Source organism: Nannospalax galili, unplaced genomic scaffold, assembly GCF_000622305.1.
Source record: "Nannospalax galili isolate Female #2095 unplaced genomic scaffold, S.galili_v1.0 scaffold872, whole genome shotgun sequence".
NCBI lineage: Eukaryota > Metazoa > Chordata > Mammalia > Rodentia > Spalacidae > Nannospalax > Nannospalax galili.
In genome coordinates, this window is record NW_008332654.1 from 1,730,018 (window position 1) to 1,755,212 (window position 25,195).

At 37.7% G+C, this 25,195-nt stretch overlaps 1 protein-coding gene across 1 annotated transcript in view; it reads left to right on the plus strand.

Moving 5' to 3' along the window:
* Positions 1-25,195, plus strand: part of Necab1 (N-terminal EF-hand calcium binding protein 1) — a 185,020-nt gene that overhangs the window by 95,571 nt on the left and 64,254 nt on the right. Inside the window, exon 5 of the mRNA XM_008827620.1 lies at positions 7,155-7,252. Coding sequence (XP_008825842.1) covers positions 7,155-7,252 — 98 coding nt within the window. The remainder of the gene's footprint in view (positions 1-7,154; positions 7,253-25,195) is intronic.

Here is a 25,195-nt window from a genome sequence, read left to right on the forward strand (position 1 = left end):
TAAGATAAATGCATGAAATAACCCACGTGTACAAGTATGATCTATTGCCTAGGCAGCTTGAAACATTTCTGATGGTCAGAAGTAAATTTTTCTAGAACGCCTAACTGAAATCTCAAGTAGTTCCTGGATGTTATATAATTATTGAAATTTTAGAATTTACCAAATTCCTCAAAAAGGAGATTTTCTATCATTTAATTGGCTTCTTTCTTTTTCTGCCAACCAATAGAGCAGTACCAGGAACTGTGCCATGGAAAAAGTGGCAGAACGCATGCTTTCAATGCAATAAGTGAATAAACATGATTATGGCCAACCAGGAGCTTTGACTTTTCCAATGACCATAACTCTCTGCTCCTGTCCCTGCATAATGCTCCCCTTGTTCTGGGAGGTGAACCCAATTGAAAGCATGTAGAAACAATGTACCTCGGTATCACAGCAGGCCAAGCTCTTGTGAGTTTTTATGGAAAAATCCTGTCATGCCTTCACACACAGTCATAGGTGACCCCGTCTTTACATGATGATTACTGCTAAAAAGACAAAAGGGTTCATGTGACTGTGACACTAGACTTTGTGATGAATAGCAAACCCTATGAACATCATTGTCATGCATTCTGGGGTAGAGAGCCCCTGCCAGTGAAATAGATACTGTGGAGAAGAGAGACAATGACCTTGATAACTTCATGAAGCTGGAGGCCTATTTGCTTCAGATGTCTAGATACATCAGGACAAAGTAATCATTTCCTGCAATTGTTCAGATAATTCCTTTTCTATTCCACTAACTGTGCCTGGATAAGAAGAGCTGATTGAAAAAAAAATGCTATAATAGAGGTCTTTTAAGATAAAAACATTTAGTGTCTGTTCTCCATTTGCTGCCATCTGTCATTAAGGAATATTGTATTAACCTCTACCTTCCCTTCAAAATACTTCAAATTTTAAAGTCTAATAGCGTATCTTCACTTAATTATCTATAAAGTATTTTGTTTGCTTTTCTTCTGTAATAAAGGAACTAGATTAGGAACTTACCCCTACACACTCCTGCATAGTTTTAGCAAGGGAACTGGCAGAGTTTGAATTCACTAGAATTGCTTTATATATTTTTTAATTGAGTGGTTGTGTCTGCAATCATGTCATAATCCTCTTCACTGATCAAGAACGTGCATTTTAATTTCAAGGCTGTCGTTTCATTTCTCATTATTTTGTGAATAGAAAGTAAATATTTAAGTTGCGTTTTGATCAGAGCTAGCGCTTCAGTGCCAGCAAGTAAGATATGTGGGTTCCCACTTCATACAACTCCCTGTGTGCGGGGGGGGGGTGGAGCTTGATTGGCACAGAAAAGAGACTTCATACACCTTCTCCTAGAAACCAGTTACAGATCCAGGCATCCAAAAGTTAGATTAATCAAGCTTTTGTTTAACTCATCAGCTAATTCAATTATTGACCTAAAACTCAAATCTATTTAAATATGACTTTAAAAATATCTTTGCAGTTAATTTATGAGAGTAATATATAACTAATATTTTTAAATTTAACAATATAACATCATGTGATTATATGTGCTAGAATACCATTAGGGATGTTGGTGAGTGACACTGTCAGAGACAAGGGCATTTTCGTCCTGTGGGGCAATTTCTCAAACTATATTTCTCTGTTAAGGCTTTTCCAGGCTACATACAAACAGACACTTATCAGCACACCATCCCCTTAATATATAATCTGCACTGTGCATTTCTGATTCTTCAGATCACGGTGACTAGTTCACCATATCGCTCATCTCAGTTATTTCCTTTCCTACCTATGCTGCTGAAGAAGTTTTAGCAAGGCACATGCTGTGGAGCTCCTTTAATTTCATGGGGAAACTTTGTGAGACAATTTCTTACTTTGACCTTTCTGTCACTCATGAATTTTTTGGTTCTGACTTGCAATGTGTCAGCCAGATCTGAAAACTCAACAACTTGAAAGACCGAGTTGCAGAATAAAATCCAAAATCCAGAAATCTGTTGCTTGGTGATGCAACACTACTGACTAAGTACAGTGGGGAAAAGAGAAACTAAACTCTGATCAGCATTTTATTAGTGGAGGTGCTGCGTTGAATATGCATGAGAAGATAATTTGCTTTCTGAGACCTAACTTGTTTAATACATCTGTTTATAAAATTTCATTCTATTCTTCCCCCTTTCCAATGTTCTTCACATAAACTGGTGAGACTGTTTTAGAGTATCTATAATTGCCATACAACTTTTTTCCCCAAACCTATGGTACCCACTTATGGATTTCAATAAAAATAGGTCTTTTGTCCAGGAAATACTTCTTGTTTTCCAAAGACAAAAATTTTAAGCAACCGATATTTGCTCCAAATCTTTATTTCTCACAGTGACATGATTTTATGGCAAAACATATTTTCCAGTTCATAGTAATATTCTTATTTAAATTAGAAATAGGAACTACAATAACAGAAATTAGACATTAATCCAAGCTCAGCCACTTCCATGGTCACCAAGGACTTGCCTGCCTGCTTTCCACATCACCAGGTGTGTGGATAGACTGCTGGAACTCTAGCATGCTATCGTCCTTTATCCCATCACAGTCCTCAGTGTCTGATGAAACTTCTCCTCATAATTGTTGTTCAAGTCTCTCTTGACAGCTCCAACAACATGCCCAAAGTAATCTATAATATAGCCAGGATAGCCCTACAAAGATGATTTCAGGATGTCACTCTCCTTTTCAAGATGTTCACCTGCCTGTTGCTTATAGCTGTCTCAATTTTAGTTTTCACCACACATTTTCCTAGAGAAACTGTAGAAAATGATGATTTCTGATTTCAACCCCAAGATTCTGATTTGTCAGATGAAACCTTATCTTAATTTCCAATAAGTACTCTAGAACAACGTTTCCAAAACTTAAAAGTACCTATAGATCTCCTGTTGTCTTATTAAAACACTGTGATTCAGCAAGTCTGTGGGCCTGAGATGCTATGTTCTAATAAATTTCAAGTTGGAATTGTTACTGCTGGTCTGCAGATCCAGCTTTGAACAGTGGAACCCCAAAGGATCCTGACACAGATGGTCAAGAACCCTTACCTAAACTTGAGGATTGAAAGCAGAGCACCCAGCAAGAGAAGTTTCTAGTTCTTCCAGTTTCCTCCCTCACTGGTGACTTTAGAATCCTACTGTGAATGAGCTTTAGTCACTGGCCTGGTCCATCTCAAATAGAATCACTTAGATCCTAGCTCAAGCTGCTCTCCAGGCCTTGGTACTGTAGTTCCTCTCTCCCTTCCCAGAGTTATGCATATTGCTATCTAGTATATTAATTAGAGTGAGATTGTTTCCTCCCTACATAGGGAGCTGAGGTAAACTATAGCAGAAATGAGGGAGGGGAAATGAATGAAGGCCTGAGAGATGCCATTCTGAAGCCTCCAGGGACTGTTTTCTCATGTGCTGACCCACATGGTTTCAAAACTGAAAGACAAATTCTCTCCAGCAATTTCTGCTGATTAAGCCAAATGGCTTGTCTATGAAAGAAATATTTATCCTAAAAGATAGCTTTACCACTTTATGTGTGTGTGTAATTGAATCTTTTATGTATTTCATACAGAGCATCCAAACAAAGTTAATCATCTTTATACTCCCATTCCCACTCCCATTCCCACTGCCATAGCCCCCCCACCCTCCACTGGAGCCCATATACTCTGTCATTCCTGTTATGGCCCACTGGGTTGTCAGTGTCCCCAGCCTTTCCCTAGTGCAAGTCCATCCACTGAATCTGGTCAGCCTATCTAGAGGCCCTTGTTTTAGGAAGATCAGCTCTTCTTCATCTAGCAGCAATCAGTTGCCAACATTCCTTTAGATAAGATTGAGTCTGCTGTTCATTTTCCCAGTTCTATGCTGGGTTACTGTCTGCTGAGTTTGCATGGTACTTATGTGTGCTGACCAAATAACTACTTCAATGGCCAGCACAGCATATGTCATTGGTACAGTAATGGCACTCTTATCTTGGGGGCAATCAACAGCTACCTAATTTGACTAAACACCCACTCAAAGGGAGGAAACTCAAGTGTGGTAAGGTAAACATAACCTAATACACATGGCTGGAGTGGCCACAGATCTTAGAGAAAACCCCAAGACTGTCACATCGCTAGACTAATGTGATTTCTTACCATGTGCAAAATACGTATCCTTATATTTACAGACAAATATCCCAGGCACCACTCATCAAGGAAGCTCACTTTGTACCAGTCAGAGATTATTACCAAGCACCACAACTGGTCATGCACGGACATTGTCTATGAATTGCCCAGGCCTAAATGACCCATTTACCACTTTTTTAAAAAAATGAAAACTGGCTTTTTCTGTGTGTTCTGCGAGTTGAACACACAGGCTTCATACGTACAAAACAGTCACTCTACCAACTGAGCTATATCCACAGCTCTCTTTTCATAAGACCTTTTAAACACCACATCTCATTGTTTCATCGGATATATTTCTAACTACTTGCATATAAAACCCCCATGTCATTTTCTCTAAGGCTGTCTTATCAGTGCACGTTTTGCTTATTTTAACTCGCTATGGCCTCTACTCTGATATGTATTGTTTTTCCATCTTATGAATAGTCTACACTACATTGACTGCATACCGATTCATAAAGGGTGTTGTTCACAGGGGTTTCATTTATTGCAACTACTGAACAGTTAAGACAAATATCTTAGCCAACTTTATCAGAAAATTCTCAGCATAATCAAGAATTTAAATGTTATTTTGAAGTATGTATTTAAGGAGTATTTACTTATCTTTTGATTAATCCTTTCCTTAAAAATGTTTACAAAAGATTTAAAAAAAGGACTGGAGAGATGGCTCAGTGGTTAAGCGCACTGGCTGCTCTTGCAGAGGACCTAGGTTTGGGTCTCAGCACCCACAGAGCAGCTGACAACTGTAACTCCAGTTCCAGGAGAATCCAATGTCCTCTTCTGACCTCCGTGGGCAGGAGTGCATTTACACACATGCAGGCAATACACCCATACAATAAAATAGAAATAATAAATAAAATATTAAAAAGTAACAATAAAAAATAAAAGATGCTTGTGCCACACTATTTTTAAGGATTGTATAATAAGAATGAATTTTACTTTTTAGAAAAAAAAACTTCATTTGTTTTAAATCTTTGTGCACATAGGCTGTATTTTGACAACAGGAATCTAGAATTTTTTAAAAGCTTCACTTGTTTTCATTTTCAGAGAAGACTTCACATTGGCTACTAAGAGTCAATGGCACTTTCCAGTGTTTTATGGAACAGTTTTTAGCAGGGTCTCATTTATCCCAGGCTTGACTTGATCTCTCTGTGTAGCTAAGGATGACATCAAATTTATGATCTTTCTGGATCTACCTACTGAGTGCTGAGGTTATAGTCATATACCACCACACCCAGTTTAGATGGTACTGAGGATGAAACCTGGGTTTTGTGCATGTTAGACAAGCACTCTACCAACTGAGCTACATCTCCAGCCTCCACTTTTTTTTTGTACATAATTACGTGATTAGAAGAAGCATTTCATTACAGCTTTAACATATTCAGTAACACCCTCCAGAGCAAGACTACATCTGTTTCACAAGTGGCTGTAAGTTTCTAAGTTCACAGTTGAATTAATACAGTTATACAATATTGAACTCAGTATAAGCCCTATGAGACATAAAATTGAATGAGTTTTTAACCTTTAAGAAAGATCTCCATTTCATTTTAGAATATATTGTTCCTTGCAGAAAGACTCATTGTTTTTGCTACTAACACTGAGATGTTGGCGCATGCATCTCTAATCTGTATGTATCTGATTATTACTAGTCATAATTGGTTACACTTGGATCCTTGGTTCCTGTGTGTGTCTATGAAGTCATCGGGAACAGCTTCCACTTTTTATTGATATCAATGGCAGCATATGGTTCCATCTGTAGTAGTAACTAGAGTAATGAAGACAGTTTCTATCAAACATGCTGAATCATATGCCAGTAATGGAATCATATTCCAGACATCTTAAGAAGTCTGCATGTAAATTTATATTATTTTTAATATAATGTTTAATATTTATGGTATATTAAAGAGCTACAATAATAACTAGCTCATCAGTAGATAAATTCACAGGAATTTGATAAAGGCTGTTGATTTTCTAGTACATCGTCCATGAACATTCTGGATTTTTTTATTTTTATTTTTTGGTTTCTTGAGAAATCATCTCCCTGTAGCCCTAGCTAACCTGTGTAGATAAGGCTGGCCTCAGTGTCACAGAGATTCACCTGCTTCTGCCTCCCAAGTGCTGGGATTAAAGGCCACCACACCCGGCATAAAGTTCGGACTAATTTATGAATTTTTCTTGTTAGATCTCCCTCATTTTACAAATATAAAGAATTCTGTAAGTAAATATGAAATTTTCCACTTATCCACATTGTATTTCACCACACTAGTTTAAGATGAGCTTCTGTTCTGTATTTCCACTTCAATCGTGATGGTCAAGGTATTGCTTATTCCCACCAGTGGAATGTGATAAGCGTGGCTTTTGATCTTTGAAAAAAAAGTGTTTAAATTATTTAAAACAACTGAAGACAGAAGTGGCGGTGGGGGGGTGGGGCTTGCAGTGCCACAGTGGAACAGTGCTGCACAGGGCAGTGTCCCAGGAGTCCTCCTTTGTGATTTGTAACAGCACCGATTCTTAACCTTGAGGAAACTTATCATTCTTAAAGGTTTCCCAGAAGAAACAATGGTATATATTTTTACTTTTTTCCTAAAATTGCCATCCTAGTGGGATCTATAATAACATGCTGTTAAGAATGATTTTTTTGATCATTTGACATGTTCTGTATGAAAATTACAAAAACCTAGTAATAAAAAAAGGATTTTTTTTTAATTGAATCAAACTTCACCTTACATCCATATCATTTTCCCTCTTTTTTAAAGAAAGGATATTATTTTATGGGGGATGATTATCAGCCAGGCTTCTTTTTCTATGGTTTTAACTGAAATTAGTATATTGGTACCATAGTCTCGTTTGAAAGATTTCCAGTTTTCATTTGTAGCCAACATTTTGTTTACTAATTTATGACATCAATTATTGGATAACTTTTTTGTTTTGTGATTACTACACTTCAATAAATTTATTTCCATATTTTCACTTTCAGAATATTTTTCTCAGCACTTGGGCGAGTATGAAAATGTACTAGCAGCACTTGAAGACTTAAATCTCTCCATCCTGAAGGCAATGGGCAAAACAAAGAAAGTAAGGCCATGTCAGCATTTGCTTTCTAGAAAAATCTCTTCTTTGAAAAATACTTTTATTGAAATCATACACTTTTCTTAGTGTATTATAAATATACAGATTACTCTTATCAGTGATAGTTTATTTTATATTAATACACTGTATCACTCACAGTGTAATTACAAGCACTAACTGTGTACCACTGACTGTGCTTTGTGCTAAGAATGTAAGGACTCCAAAAGCTCTTCTGGCAGCTCTTACTATGGTGGAAACACAAATATGTAAGTAAGTAAACTGTGTGACAGAGAGAAGTAAAAGAAGGGATACTTAGCTTATGCTGGAAGAGGTGACATCTGAGGATTTAGAAATCAGGGAAATGGTTGTTATAGACAAAGGAGAAGTAACAGCATGAGCAGAAAGGCCCCAGGCACTCAAGGAAATGAAAATGGACTATAAAAATAAAGTACAGAAACTTGAAGGTCAGCACCATGTGAGATGAATCAAGGTTCACAACTTTCATGATGCCAGCAAAGCTAAGGATGTAGGCTTATGTCCAAAATACAAATAAGCCAACACTTTAAGCAGAGGTATGAAAGCCCATTCAGTCCTTCAGAAAGATTATGTAAGAAATGGGTTGGGATCAAGCTGAAAATGTAAGGGATGAATCAGGAAGATGCATCAGGAGGCTAGATCACTAGGTTCAGGTGAGAGATATCGGTATTTGGAAACCAGTTTGGTGGAAAATACAGAGAATAGCAGCAAGTTATGGAAATAACTTTTATAAAATGGGCATAGTCTGGACTAATAGCCTTTAATTAACCCCAGCAAAACCATGTGCTCTTATGTCTTGTGACTTGGGCACCTTATCTTATTTCCTTGAGAACCTCAATTTGGTCTTTACCCAAAAAGATAATAATGAATATGGGTCTAATTGAGAATTAACAAATCAAAGCACTGAAAGGTGAGAAACCCACCTCCATTGCACACGGTGGGGACTGAGAAGGACAAGTGCTCTTGGGTGAATGAGATATTCTAGAACTAGGAATAAAAAGACTGTTAAGATTAAGGTGGAGCCAAGCTTGTACTTCCCCAGCAGAAGTCAGAGAAACCATTTTGAATAATATTATGGATGAGGCCAGGCTCAAGGACACAGTTCCAGAAAAATTTCTGGAGACAGTTCCAAGAGGTACCTGGGGGAACAAGTGTCCTCTGAGTTCAGGCCCACTCTTAAAAACTAAGTTTGAGGCTGGAGAGATGGCTCAGTGGTTAATAGCACTGACTGCTCTTACGGAGGACCCAGGTTTGATTCCTAGCAACCAAAAGGCGACTAATAACCATCTGTAACTTCAGTTCCAGGGGATCTGACAACTTCTTATGACCTCTGTAAGGATTGCAGAACACGACTGCACTTACATACATGCAAGAAATACATTCATACACATGAAATAAAAATAATAAATAAAATATTTTAAAGCACTCAAAAACTAAATTTAAGAGTCAGATGTTTTGTTCAGGTAATTATAATGTTGATGTAGTAACGCCACAGCAAGCGAATTGCATTTTTGTTTGACGCAACAGCAACAGGATTTAGAGAAACACTGAATCCCAGGGAGGAGAAAAAGATGTATCCACGATGGATCCAGTTTTCAGCTTGGATTCCTGGGTAGTGACTTCCCCTAGACATAATGCTAAAAGAGGAGCAGGAGTGTGGAGGCAAGCACAGAAGCTCTTTTATTCCCTCTAAACTGTTTTAGAGGTGTCTAAAGAGACTCAAGTCACCCATTGGGTTGGTTTCATAGGTGACATCTAGACTTGGAGATAAAATTTTGTGAGAGGTCATGATTCAAAAGAACTTGGACGATGCTATCTAGAGAGAAAAGAAAAAGTAAAGGAAGGAGAGAACATAGTGATATTCAATATGACACTGTAACTTTTGAAGGTAAGAGGAGGAGGCAGGAAGACTGAGCATTGGCCGGAAGGGATGTGGAGAGTCAGGATGTGGCATCCGGAAGGGAAGAGAGTATTTCAAGATGTAGGAAGTGGTTAAATGTTCACTGCCATGTGGAGATTAAGAGATGAGAATTATATTTTCCACTGTGAGTGATTCAAGTGACATTTGAGCTTAAGATGTATGACAAGTAGATTGTTTTAAAAGCATGTATGGAATTCCTATATAGAGACAGCAGAGCAAATAGCCAGCGAATTTTGCTACCCCTAAAGCATCAGGAAAGATACTGGAAGAAGGTTCTTTATAGCAACAAAATTTGGAAATTGAAAAACAAATAGACAAGTGGTTCCTGACAAAAGACACTGACCTACTTGCCCTGCAGGGGAGAAACAGCTGTCACTGCAGCTCAAGAAAAGCTAAGGAATCTGGTACTACTTACCTCCAGAAGAGGAGGCTGATTAATGGTAGAGCTGAAATAGACTGACCTGCTGGAGATCTGTGTAGAACGCAGTTGGATTCTCAGGTTCCCTTCCTCTGCTTTAACTCAGCTGAACAATGGCCTCTTTGTCAACCCAGGTTAAAAATGTAGATTTGCTATTGTCAAGGGTAAAAGAGAAAATCTGTGTTCTCTGGGAGTATTAGACATGGTTGAGAGATTAAGAAAAAATTTACATAGTGCATGAAAGGATATCAGTTCTTTTCTCTCAGTAAACTCCCTGAGTTTTGGCAATATATTCCTCCAGGCAGACAGGAAGGCTTTTCTTTTAAAATCCGAACAGGACAAAGTGACAGAAGGTCCACAAATGATAGAGCCTGGTCAGATCTCCCTTTTCTCCCCTCTACTACTGAGGACTTAGTCCTACCTCATCTACTGCTAAATATGAAGTCTGCCAAGAAAAGACTTTTTATAGAGATGACAAAGATGCCAGTAAACAGTAAAAGGGTGGGGGCAGGAGGGAGGGAGACAAGAAGGAGTTAAGATAGGAATCGTAATTATTCTAAACCTCAAAAAACTATTCCTAACCTCCTTGGAGAAATAGGAAAAGATACTGTACTGAAGAGATAAGCAACAGACAGCTAGAGAGCAAGAAAGTGAACCAAGAGAGCAGAAAGGATGCTCAGTAGATTTTGGAAAATGAATTTTAGAAGATCTCTTCAAGTAAACCAAAATAGAAAATAGAGACATCAGCCTAAGTTGTCCTATGCCTAAAAACAAATGGCACAGAGACTGAATAGAGCGAACAGAAATAAAGGAGAATCCGAATGCATTTTTTCTTGCATGCCACAGGAGAATCTAGGACTGCATGTTAACTTTGTCCCTTAGCAGTTTTTCTAGAAGTGGTCATTATAAAATCTCTATGCTTGGCCTGTGGGAGGTGGAGAGAAGAATGGCAAGTTCAAAGCCTGCCTAGGATATACTACAGCCAGCCCAAGCTACTTAGCAAGGCCCTTTCTCAAAACAACAATAGCAGTGACAAAAGCAAACAAACAACAAAAAGAAAATGAAAACCAAACCAAAGCAAAGAAAGAAATGGGGAGGGGAGTTAGGATAAAGCTCTAGAACCTCACATTCATGAGGTCTTAGGTTCAATTCCTAGTACTGTAAATAAATAAATACAATTTTCTGCTTATGTGTTGTATTCTGCATGTGAAATGCCCTTACAGACTTATGTGTTTGAACATTTAGTCTCTAGCTGGTGGCACTGTTTTGGAACGTTGTAGAATCTTGAAAAAGTAAAACCTGCCTGGAGGAAGTTGGACACTGGGGCAGGCTTTGAAGTTTGGTAGTCCTGCTCCATTTCCTGTCTGCTCTGTGCTTCCTGAGATGTGAGAGGATGAAGAATGCACACTCTTGCCCCCATGGAGCCACCTACAGCCATGCCTTCCCCTCCATGATGGACCATATTGCCTCAAACTGTGAGCCAACATAAATTCTTCCTCCTTTAAGTGGCTCCTGGCTAGAGATGTGGGCTCAGCAATAAAAGGCAGCTAATACAGCTTGGCCACTTCTTCTCCACATTCTTTAGGCCTTACCTTTAAAAGTATAGCATCACAATGAATGTCTGTTTGCCCTGTCTAAAAAGCTTCATCTCTTATAGAATATCCACTTGTTTTTTGCTACTGATTATATAATCTATAAACACATAAGATATATCTACTGTCACAATGAGTTACTGTAATTATGTAATTAAAAAGGTTTTTTTTTTTTTTTTTTTTTTTTTTTTCCTACAAGAAAATAAAAAGAGCAATGTCTTTGTTTTTTGGTTTTAGTTTTCTCGGTCTTTTTGAGACAGGGTCTCCCTGTAGCCCTAGCTGGCCTGGAACTTGCTATGTAGTCCAGACTGGCCTTAATGTCATAGAGATCTGCCTGCCTCTGTCCCCTGGGTGTTGGAATTAAAGAGTGTCCCACAGTTACCCTGAGTCTGTACCTGGGACAGGACCTCACAATTAAAATGTATCACTGTATTAAATGAATTTATTAGTTAAAGGAGAGTTTACCCAGCCTACAAATGCTAAATCCTTGAACTATTTGAAAAAAAAATTGCTTCCAAGTCCTAGAAACATTCAGATTTCTTTTAATGAGAAGGTAAAGCAAGTATATAATCTTTCATATTTTCATACAAATATGTACTAAAATCTTTTTATTAACACAAGGCTTTGTGGGATTTAAACTGGGGTCAAAATTTTATTTTTAAGTTGCAAAATCTTTTTCTTGACATTAACTCTTAAAATGTTTGATTCATATTGTCATATTGCTTAATAAAGAAAATATGCTTTTGACTTTTTTTAGTAAGAGAAAAAGAAAGAAAAGGCGAAATGGTAGAAAATAAAATTAAAAATAGTGTCTTAGTGTGATACCTAAAGATGAGTGAAATGCAGGCATCCCAACATCTTTCAAGCCGCTGCTGACCTGTTATCTTCTCTGTATTGTCAGCACAAGGAAGTTTTCAGGATGACAGCAGCATTTCTCTTTTAGAATCTCAGTGTATTTTCACTAACATGAAAAGCCCTGTCTCAATGGGAAGGGCTGACATTCCAAGCTTTTATGAAAAATGAAATATAAGCCATTTGCTGTCTATCTTGACTGGCAGAATATCTGTTTGCCATGTCAGAGAAGAGATAAAACGGGTTCTGTTTCACTTAAACCCCAGGAAGTGACTCAGGATGGATATGGTGTGTCATCATTATTGTCCTTTTCCGCCTTACCCAGCCTTCGCACATGTCGAGGGTCACATTAATTGACTGCTCATTTACCTGGAACAAAACGCAGTAGGTCAAATCCCAAATGGTCATTTGATAGGCCTCAAGGTAGATAACATCAGAACCCTGTATAACTTTAGAATTTCACCTGCACAAATACATAAGGTTTCCCAATTCATTTTTCTTCTTTCCACAGGGTGGGTGATAAGCTGCCTTATAGCATCAGTATGTGGTTGTGATTATAGCTCAAAAAAGCAATTGTAGAATTCTGATGGTAAAGCTATGGGGCCATGTCATCTGCAAAGAGGGATGCTTTGAAGTCTTCCTTTCCTATTTGTATTCTCCTCTTTCTTACTGCTGTATCTGAGGCTCTGAGCTCTATGTTGAATAAAAATGGAGAGACTAGGCACCCCTGCCTCACTGTAGAGTTTAGAGGAAAAGTTCTCAATGTTTCCCCATGTAGTGTAGTTTTGGCCATAGGTTTACAGTATGGATTTTGCTAGAGTGAGATATGGTCCTTCCATTCCTGGTTTTCTTCATGGCTTTTATCATAGAGATGCTGAACTTTACCAAAGGCCTTTTCTGTGTTTGAAATGATCATATGACTTCTGTTCTAAAATCTGTGTGTTGTATTTGCAAGTATTGATTTGCCCATGTTGAAACAACTATTCATCCTTGGGATGAAATTAACTTGATTATGTATATAATCTTCTTTATGTGTTCTTGGATCCAATTTGCAAACTTTTAAAATATTTTTATCCATTATGTAAACATTTCATACATTTCTACAATGTATTTTGATCATATCCACTACTTCCTCCCTCTAACTCCCCTTAGTGCCACTCACCTCATCTCCCTTCCAACTTTATGTCTTTTCTTTGTTATTAATAATCCCCTGAGTCCAGTTGGTGCTACTCATACCAATTTTCATCCATTTTTATTATTTTTATGTGTATAAGTGTATTGCCTGCATGTATGTAAATACACTCATGTCGTGCAATGCCCTCAGAGGTCAGAAGAGAGTGTTGGATTCCCTGGAACTGGAGTTATGGATGATTGTTAACCTCCATGTGGGAACTGGGAACTGAACTTGGGTCCTCTGCAAGAGCAGCCAGTGCTCTCAACCACTGAGCCACAATTTATACATATTTCATTGCAATTTTTGCACCTATGTTCATCAGGAAATTGATCTATAGGCTTTTTAAATGTTGTGTCCTTATCCGGTTTAGGTATCAGAGTAACTGGCTTTATAGAATGAGTTTGGCAGTGTTTCTTCTCTTTCTGCTTTGTGGATAAGTTTTAGGAGCATTGGTGCTAGCTCTTCTTTAAAGGTTTCATAGAATTCACAGTGAATCTGTTTTGTCCTGGACTTTTCCTTATTTGGAGAGTCTATTACTGATTAACTGATTCATCCTCACTGATTGCTATGGGTCTGTTTAATAGATCATATTGTGTCTATGAATGTTTGCTTCTCCTAGATTTTCTAGATTTGGGGGAGTATAAATTTTCAAACATCTCTCAATGATCCTCTCTCTACTTTTCATTGAACCATCTCACCACTGCTTAATTTTTTAATTTAAGGTTTATGTGCCTCTACATTGAACATAATACGAATATGCAATTCTAAGTTATATTACGAAAAAAGTTTCTAGTGTTACATAGCTTTGGTTTTTTAAATTAATTTTTAATTGAATTTTTGTGAATTTCATACCACATATTTTAATCATATTTGGATTCCCTCCCATATCTGTAATCTGCACCCCCCCTTTACTAACTCCTCACCAAATTTCTATATTTTGTATAGAAAACTATAGAGTCAAGTTTATGTTCCCAAATACCCTTTGGTATGGGTTTTTCCACTGGAGCCTGTCAACCTACAAAGAATCTCACTCTTAAATGAGAATGAGCTGCCTCTTCGCAGTAGCCATTCGTTGCCAATAGTTCCTCAGATTGGGTTGAAGCTTCTTACCCACTTCTGCATCTCTATGCTGGGATTTTTGTCTGGCTTGAACTTATGTTGGGACTTGTCCATTCTGTTATCATTGCTGTGGGTTCATATGAGTAACTGACCATGTGTCTGGAAAGTTCTGTTTCCTTGTGGTCATCCACCTCTTCTGGCTCTTACCATCTTTCCTCCCCATTTTCTGCGATGATCTCTGAGTCTTGGAAGGCAGAAGTTTGATATAGTGTCCTATTCAGGGATAAGTAGTCTGTAGCCTCTTGTTCTCTGCACATTGGCCAGTTGTGGTTCTCTGTGTTAATCACCATCTGCTATATAAGGGAGCTTCTCTGCTGAGAGTTGAGAGATGTAGTAATTTGAGTGTAACAATATGTCCTTAGAAATCAGTTTAGGGGTTGGAAATGGTTCAGTGGATAAAAGCACTGACTGCACATGCAGAGGACCAGGGTTCAATTCCCAGCAACCACATAGTGGTTGACAACCATCCCTGACTCCAGTTCCAGGGGACTCCAACGCCCTCTTTTGACTTCTATGGGCATTGCATGACACGGTCACACACACATGTAGGCAATATGCTCATACACATAAAATAAAAAATAAAATATTTTTGAAAATAAATTAGTTTAATACTATATCTATTTAGCAGAATAGTTGTATTAGTCTTTCTCCGATGGCCTGTGGGCTGTCTAGATCCAGGTTGCTAGGCCTGATATCAATGTCAGGTATGGACTCCATCTATGAAGTAGACCTTAAATCCATTAGAAAGTAGTTGGCTACTCCTATAACATTCATACTTCTATTACACCAGTGGGCATATCTTGCTAGGCCTACCTTTGGTTTTTTTAAACAATTGAACTCTTGACTGTTTGGCTGTGGAAAGGGATGGGGATTTCCAGAATGTTTCTTCTTATTTCCAGATATGCTTTTTAGATAATTGACCAAGTAGATACCCAGAGCTTAGTGTAAGAAATTATGAACATACTTAAATGCTTAAATAATAATGAAATGCAAAAATCAAAAGAGAAAGACGCATAAGCAAAATTCTAAGTAAAGAAATTCATGGAACTCACTATGTAGACCAAGCTGACCTTGAATTCACAGAGATCTGCCTGCCTCTGCCTCCCACGTGCTGGAATTAAAGATGTGCACCAGCACGCCTGGCGTTGTTAAATATTTTATTATATTTAATATATATAATATGTCTAATATAACTGAAAAAAAATTTCTGTTAAATCGGTGCATAGCTATTTTATCTTTTGGTTGCTCTTACAAACAGTGTCTGTCTCCATCTTCCTAATAATACCGTGTGATGTTGGGAAGTGATTGGTTTTTATACATGTGTCTGTTGACTGCCTTAGTCACCATCATGAGAAGCTGCTTCATCACTGGTGTGGGGTTTATCTTCCTTTATTACTGTTCTAGGCTTGGGCACTATGTAACCACTATAAAGCCAGCCTACCCCATCTGTCTTTGGGAGAAACCAAGCAATTTGCACAATCTTTCACTTCCTCACACATCAACCATTTTTCTAATCTGAATTCTGAAATTATATTTTACATCCATTGTTATTTTATAAGGTTTGAAATTCTACTTAGTGTCAGAAGTTGATAGTAAATTGTCTCTCCTTTAGAGCATTACATAAACCAATATGATTTTTAAAAATTAAATCACTAAATACTACATATACAAACAAGTAAAAACTTTAGCAGATTCTTTCTATATTACCATTCAAAGAGAAAAGACACAGAGATAATAAAACAGTGAATGAATATATAAAAAAATGAGTTGCCAGTGCATCAATGTAGACAGTAGATATACTTGATGTTAAATAAAGGGAGAGATCAGTGTTACTTGAGCTGTCAGGTAAGTGTTAGGGAGGAGGCAAATCTTACATGAGCCTCAAAGAATGTGTAGAATTTTAATCAAGAAAGGGTAGAAGATCCAGCAGGTGACGGCATTTCTTTGGCCTTTTAAAGAGACAGTTTTTGAGGCTAGTTCTACTAGACGCACTCTCTAATGCACAGAAAAGTTATAACTGACCGACTGGAGTCAGCTGGTGCAACTTGCAAAGTTTCACAGTATTTACTGTTTCTTCAATGAGAACATAAATACCAAGCAGCGATCTTGCAAATAATATTGATCTGAGATGATGGAGAATAACTCAGCAGAGTACTGGCAGAGTATTTCAGTGGTGGGGCAGTTCTGTAATGCCAACATACACTCGATTTGACTCCAAGCCTGTAAAAGACAAACAAAACAAAACAAAACAAGTCAAAAAACTCCCAGAGCTATAGCAGAAACCCCAGGGGAACCTCTGGCATACCCCCAAACCACAGGAACCCATAACCACCTTTTTATTACATTCTGTTATCTGATAATTTTCTCAATTTTTTCAACTTTCTGTCTCCTCCTTCCACCCCAACCAGTAATAAGAAATTGTGAGAAATTATTTTTATTTTTTCATTGTTCTTACGTTTTTGAAGAATTATTTTCTTCATGTGAATTTTTAACACTTAGGTCCTTAATAGAAAATCAATTAATCTTCTATTCAGTAAAGTGATGGGTACACAAAGTACTCTATTTTAACACAAAATCTGGTTTATTTTGCCTAAGGATATAGTTCTGAACTACAGTTGCCTGAGTGAATTTATAAACCTATTTCCAAAGAACTGGTCTTTGAAATGTTTGAAGCTAGATATGGGAAAGAGAAATTGAATAGGAACTTTGATGGGGGATACACACACATATGTCATTCTCTCTGTCAAGAGAATCAAATTTGCTGTGACTCATTTCTTTTGCCTGAAGAGGAAAAGTGCAGTGAGAGTGATTAAAAATTGGCCTGTTCTGTGTTTCTTAGACCTGACAGGCATCAATTATTATCATGGGGAAGGTATTCATTTTTAAATTTTTTTGTGCACGTGTGTACGTGCACACGCACGTGTGCACAGACACATGATGATAACTTTTGTCTTTCTCTTAGGTCCTTGTCTGTTTCCTAACTGTCCTCTTAAAATATTTATACCCTTTTTCTCAGGAAAGCTTATTATGCAGAGTGTGCCATATTCTTATACTTATGTGCATATTATTCTACATATTCTTATGAATTCTAGAAAATTTTTCACTATTTCTAATAAGAATTGCTTATTCCTACATAGAAAATATTTAATAAAAATGTCACTCCTGATTTGATTTATTTTCACTTATTAGTATTCTTTCAGTGAATCAAGAAACACAATGCCAGAGTTGCTGATATTATTTTTCTGCTCATGTATATTTTTCACATAATCCAAGCACAGTAGATCAAACCTAAGAATTTTTGACTGACAACCATGAGAACAATAGCAATTTTGGAAAATGTTCAGAAAATATTTGTATAAACACCTGTCTTTCTCAGGAACAGCAGCACATTGGCTTTTCACTCCTCCTCACATGGTCGTATGTTGTTTCTGTATTCCTCTCAGTGCTGTTATTTCAATTAGAAAAAATTTAGCAGAGTGAGGGGTTAATTTGCATGTGTTATCTCTATTTTAGGGGAGAAATATATTACCTTCTGTTGTGGGTTGAGTCAGAAATCTCCCTCACAGGCTCATAGTGCCAGTGAGTGCTGCTATCCTGATAAGTTCTAGGATCTTCAGATGTAGAGTGTAACTGGAAGAAGTAGGTCACTGGTGTGTGTGTGGGGTCTTTGGGATATATTATATGTATTGCTACTTGCAAAAATTCGCTATGCTTTCTTCCTGGTCTGGCTGTGATGTGAGCTGTCCCACTCTGTCATGTCCTACCCACCATGATAGATGGACACTTATGAAACCTTTCCTCTCTTAAATTTACCTCAGATATTTTGTCCACAGCAATGGAATATTAGTACCGAAGAAGTGAGGTCATTGCTATGACTAAACCTGGCCTGTGAGTCTTTGTCTTATGGGAGAAACTTGAAGAAGTTTGAAGATGTAAGCTAGAGAAGCCCTAGAATGCTGCAAGCCTAGCTTAACAGGCGATTCTGATAAGTGCTCAGAAAACTGGAATGCTGATAATAAGGCAATAATAAGGACTGCGTGCATGAGATTTCAGGTGGGAAAAATACCCTATTGGGAATGGGGCTAGAGTCCATTCGTATTACATTCTGTTAAACAATTTCTCTACATTTTTTCCAGTGGCCTGAGAATTTGAATGAGGTTGAGTTAGAAAGTGATGGACTAATTTATTAGGTAGAGGACATTTTAAGATGGCATAGTATCCAGGCTATGGCATGGTTATTGTTAACTGCTTTTATCCAGGTTTACGGTGAGCGCTAAGTAGAGAAAAAGCACTTAGAAAATATGCATTGAGTTGAAAGTTAAGAACAAGAAGTTTGTAGTTGTTGAATAGACTCGTGCCATTAAAAAGAAGACTAATACGTTCTATGTAGATAATAGGAAGGGTGCTTTGAAGGCATTTCAGGAATTGTCTCAACCCCTCCCATGGAAGGCTCCAAATTATAAAATTATAAACTAATTTGAAAGAGTTTTTCTTGAAAAAACTGAGTGCTTACTGGGTGTTCTGCTTTTACAGAACCACCTACAGATGTGTTTTCTTGGTTCTGCCACCCAGAAACTCAGGGGGCACTACAACTGTGGTCTAAGAGGGACCAGCTACTGCTCAAGCTGGCAGCAGAATATGAAGTCTTCACACTGTGTTGCCTTTGGAAACATGACAAATTCAACTGCTACAGGGTTGTGAAGGCTTCCTTCAAGACCTTTAAGGAATACTTGGAGGCCAGGCAGTGTCTATCATGGTTGGATTTCTTGTGGGGGATCTCTGAGAGGGTGATGAGTAAAGCTGTGAAGATGAAGTCTAAGCTGGAATGGAGCTCCCAAAATGTTGGTGATACCAGGCATGTGGAATGTCTACCAAGGAAGGCTGCAGTCAATGAGTAGAGTGAGTCCAAGACAAATCCCATGCATTCTACAAACAGTAAAGCTATAGGGGCAGTGTTGTCTAAACCCATTGAAGTTCAATATGTGTTCTAGGTGCTGAGCATGGCATTAGAGGATTTAGTACTTTTCTTTCTGATTTGAGCCTTGCTTTGATTTCATTTCTCTTTTTTATGCCCCCCTTCCTCACCTTGGCAATGGGAATATATACTCTGTACCATTGTGTCTTGGAAATATGTAGCTTGTTTTTAAATTTACTTTATAGAGTACACATCAAACAGCTGAGCTTAAGTCTCAAAGGAACCTGAATTTGGAAGTTAAAATAATGCTGAGACTATTAAGATGTGTAACCAACAATTAGAGCCAGGGCCAGGTAAGGTGCTCACATAATCTTAAAAATATATGCTGGTTCTTGAGAGAACATGAGCTGTAGCTCGGTGCTATTCATTCATGCTCAACTGGAAGGAAAGAGGGGTTCAGTGGTGATATCCATTTCTGGGAAGGTTGGGGAGGCAAAATGGATATGAATTCCAAGGACCCAGGGGAAAGGTGAGAAGGGAACAGAGTGACAGGATTTCTATTCATGAATACTTGAAAACTTTGGAATAATTGTTTGCCTAGAACAACAAATTAACTGTTTTTTGAATTTACCAACTCAAGAGGTAAAAATTGTCTTACCTACAATCTATCTGGGATTCTACTGGAGCTGGGCACAGTCATTACCCCTGCAAGGGGCCAGGTGCATTTTGCAGAGCTGATATCTGGGAGACAGAGTTTTACAGTTTTAATCATCATGCTCAGTAATTTAGTATCTTTGTAAAGGATGTTATTTTTAAAAATTGTAGGACAACATCAAGTTCTCACAGTTGGATTTTTTTCCTTAGTCCATTATGTTGAACTTGCCTTTGAGAAGGTTTTGTGTATGACATATCTTCAGTTTGTGATCTTCTGTTCTGACATTTTGAGAGCTGTAACCAAGATTATAACATGGCAGAATAAGGTAGGCGAAGGTGAACAATATTTTAGATGCCTCATTTTCACGCTAATAATCTAAAGAAGAAGGAAAAAGGAGAAGCATAAATAGCATAAATATCATATAAAATAAGAACCTTATATTTAATTATATATTCTTAAGAATTTAGCCTCTTTTCCAGATAAATTTCTTATAATGATGATGCTAAACATAACAGAATCCAGTTCTCTTAATGTAAAGAACTACATGCTGTTACAGAAGAATAAGGCCTAATTCCCAGTCCTCAACTCTGCCACTGAGTTCTGCATTGCCTCTTGTTTCTATACATTAAGATATGGGAAAATATCCCCTTTCCCAAACTATGCAATTGGATATGTGACAGACACACAGAGATGGCTCTAGAAAGAACATTCTCATGTCCATATAGAACTTTATTTGATTCCTGACTCTGTTTCTCTGTTATGCTGGTCTTAAACTCTCAGTCTCCATTTCTTCCTTTGTTAGACATAATTATACTTCCATCCCAAACATATTGGGAGGATAAAATGAGACAAAGCATAAGAAATCTAGGATGGCATATATCCCTGCATGCATTCCATAATGGGGAGTTAAAACAGATTGGTTATCTTTTCCTGGTAAAGATCATTCCTAAGATCCATACTTAGTTACTAGAAACAATTGCTAAACATGGGGCTTGGTGTTTCATGAACATATGATGTATTATTTCTTAAAAGTTCAAAAACATTTTGTTTCTAGGAAGCAGAGAAGAGAATTAATGAAAAGTAGCCATCAGGCTAAGGGTTTGGAATGTTCATATACCAGAGGGTGAAAAAAATGATAAGTTCATCATTCACATTTTTTTAAATGGCTAATCAGTATGTACTATGAAAATTTCCTTGATTGTAAAGATGCCTGCTTCAGCTGGCCTATGTAAACCAAACCAATCATAGCCTCACTGGGGCTTGTTTCTTCGAGAACTTCAGTATGTGAAAGTGTAGAGATCTTTGCATTCCTCTGAGTGATTGGCCAACCTGCTGTTAATGGGCAGATACACAGAATTGTGTGGAAATGCAGATGTCTGTCAATAACAGAATTACCAGAACTCAACAGAATTTAAGTCACAAAAATATAGGGGAGCAATTGAAAAGGAAGCACAGCTCCTCATCAGCCATTTTCTTATTAAGGTGATCAAAACAGATCATCTGTGTGACAGAACGTACACTCCTACAGCGTGCTTGGAAGCACGAAGGCGGTATGTGGGGCCCAGCCATCCAAGGTTTATAAATAGCTCCTCCTGCAAAGTCCAATGCTTCTGAATTCCAAAGAGCAAACAGAAAAAAAAAAATAGGTTCAACCCCAAGGAAGCACACCTGTCTTTGGAAAAGCAGTAAACAACCCACCACAGTTCTTGTATGTGGAAAGTGAGAGCTTCCTTAACCCAATTCAGTTGCCTCGCTAGGAGCAGCCACCATGTTCTGGGCACTGCCGGATGCTAGCCATCAAGAAGCATTAATAGTGAGCACACCTTTCTAATCAAATGATATAATGATAAAGGTGTTTTGAAATATTGCTGTCTTAATCATTTTTAACAGTTTTTTTTCCAGCTAACAGAATAAGCAATAATCAACTTGATGAAAAGAATTAGACCAGGAAATTATGGAACCCCTCTTCCCTACCTCACAAGGTTTAACAAGAAACAGCCTCTTTCCAGAGAGGAAATCAGTGTGCAGGCAGTAGCTGAAAGGAGCTGTTTTTGTCCTTTAATTCTTACTCTCCACTCCATGTGTGTTTTCTCCTGCAAATCAGACACATAATTAAAGCTCGGTGAGCTAATTGGTCTCTGGTAGGAGGATAATTCCTCCAAGTTACTCATTTTAGACAATGTTATACATTCTGTATACCGTGTTACACAGTTTACAGAACCTGAGAAATACTTTGCAGATGAGTCTGAGATTTAACAGATAGAAAACAGTAATAAAAGGGTCGTATGAAATGTTATGCTAAAGTCAAAATGAAATGATTCATTTTTCTCTCTCTCTCATCCCCGTCATCTTTACAGGGACTCCTCAAGAAGGTACCTAGGATGAAAGTCAGTGTAGGTCTAGTGTAGACTCGCCTCGTCTGTATGTCCCAAACCCAGAACTTCTGAAAACAAAATGCTTTGATTTTATTGTTGCTTGATAAACATAGCACACAAATCCATTCAGTGACAAAACATTTTATTTTAAAGAATTTGGGGAAAAAAAATCAGTATTGTCATTACAGGGTGTTGCTTCAGATCTGGTATGACAGAATACCTGATATATGTTGGGTATGATGTCTATAGATTCTGAAAAATTCTAAACTTTGACATAGATTTGGCCCCAATTTTTTTTAAAAAAATATTGGATTATATTGGCTATCTCATTATGTGATATGATAATAGATCTCAGATACCACATTATATGACTAAGCGATATAGACATGAATGATATCTAGTATTTTAAAAGTAAATCAAAATAAACTATAATACTTTGAGAACTTTATTGCATTTCAAAGTGCATCAGAATTATCTCATGCACAGACAAGTGAAAGTTAACCCCTGGTATTTTGGAGAAAATATGGATGGATTTATTAACCTTTATGGCACCCTTATAAGAAAATTATGTTCCTAGTAAGTGTACTGATATGTTGACATATAATGGATTAAGAATTCTATCATTTGGAGGCTTAATTTGCTAAGAGAAATTATTAGCTGCTTCCAATAAGTTATGGCTGACAGATGAATGCCATGGCTTTGGCAATAACTAATCAATTAGCTTAAAGAATAGTTTATTTTATACTTGCTATTGTGATAGGGTGAGATTGCTTATTCTCTCATTACAAACTTAATATTCTATAATTTTTATAATTTCATAGTGTAAGCCTGTATCTTCTTAGGAGGAAAATACAGTTTTAGTACTGTACCAAATATGTAGGAAGTTTCTAATCCAGTTACAGTTAAGAAAACCACCATCATGCACCTCACTATCAGATAAAAACACTAACTGCAAGCCTATTTGCTCCACTCAAGAATAACTTTCTATAAAGAAGAAGTCAAGGTATCACTCCACAGGCCTATCTACTCTCATCTCCCATCTTAAGCCACCACCACTTGGGTTCCATACATAAGTGAAAAATAGAGCTTTTTCTTTAGACTTGAAGAAGGGTAATTTATGAATAGATGTCAATATTCTCCACTTTCACTGATACCAGAAATTGTATTAACTCCTCAAGTATCTGCAGAGCCAAGGAGCCTAGACGGATGAATAAATTCAGTATTTGACACCACCTATGATGGAAAGTCCCCAGAAGTTCTAAAACTCCAAAAGAAACTCCCAAGGAGTTCTTGACTGTATGGACCATGCTCCCTGGTCCCAAAATCCTGACCTCTCCTCTTGAATGCTGCTTTGCACCTTCTGTGACTTTCTGTATCTCATACCTAGATACACATAGTCAGATGTACTTGTTAATAGAAATAACTGCCATTTTTTGAGCATTCAGCACATGTTAACAATGGAACGTACATTTTCTTTATTAATCGAGTCATGCTGTCTGTCAAACACTGGGTACAACCTAGTTTCATCAGGTCTCTCTTTATCACCACCCCTCATACTTCATTTGTCTTATATAAACAGATTCTTTCACCTGACATAGGAAATACTTAAGAAGTTCCATGTTTGCCCAATCTTATGGGAAAGTGAAGCAAGGATGGAATCACAAGTGCAAGAGATTTGTAGGAAAAAATCCTTAATGTCTGTGAAGGGAATCTGGGAAAGGAAGCAGGAGTATTGGGCAGGTCAGAGCATGCAGACTGCAGTGCTTGCCTGCTACCTGTGAATGAAAAGGAGATGGGTGCTGTACAGGAAGGAGATTTGTGGCTAGGCCATAGCAGGGATACTACATCAAGCAGAAGTGACCCAGAGCTGAAACCTCTATTGTGCCTCAGTAACTGGTGGAGAATAACTTGGAGTGAACACGGGATCAGTGTGAACATTGCAGCAGAGCCCAGGGTATGGCAATACTGCTATTTTCCAGCTGCTTCTCTCTTGGGGTATGGTGGTGATTGTTATAAGTACCTATGTCATACCAGAATGTGACTTGAGGAGAGTATTAGTTACTTGTCTTGCTGCTGCATCAAAATACTTGACAAAAGCACCTGAAGGAAAGGAAGATTTATTTTGACTCACAGTATGGGGTTACAGTCTATTTAGGAAGGAGAAGCTTAGGCAGCTGCTCACATTGCATCCTCAGCCAGGAAGCAGAGAGTGATGAATGCTGGTGCTCAGCTCATTTTCCCCTTCTATTCAGTACAGGATACCAGCCCATCAACTGGCTCTGTACACATTCAAGGTAGGTAGGTCATCCCCACTCAATTAACTCCATCTAGACATTCTTCCCCAGACATTCCCAGAAGCTATTTGCCCCAGTGAGTCTAAATTCCATCACATTGACAATCAAAATTAGCCATTACAAGGAGAATGGGAAAGGACTCAAGAGTCCTTGGAAGTTACCTTTAAAGACTCATTTCTTTTACTCTAAATGTTTACACTCCTTAAAAACCTAGCTTTGAAGTTAAAAAAAAAAATAACCCCGAGAAAGGAAAAAACTGAAGTCCTTATTATAGAATAGTTTATCAGTGTCCTAGTCTGTTTTCTTTTACTACAACAATGTACATCTGAGTAATTTATAAAGAATAGTTGATTTGGTTCATGGTTCTGGAGATTAGAAAAGCATGTCAGAATCTACCCTGCACCTGGTGAGGACCTTCTTGCTGCATTTAAACTGGCAGAGGGCATCAAACGGCAGGACAGAATAAGTGCTAGCAAGGTCTCTCTTCCATTTCTTATAAAACTGCTAATATCATTTCATCTTAACTACCTCCCAAAGTCCCTGCCTCCAAGTACCACTTACATATGACATATTAGAATAAAATTTCCAATGCATGGGG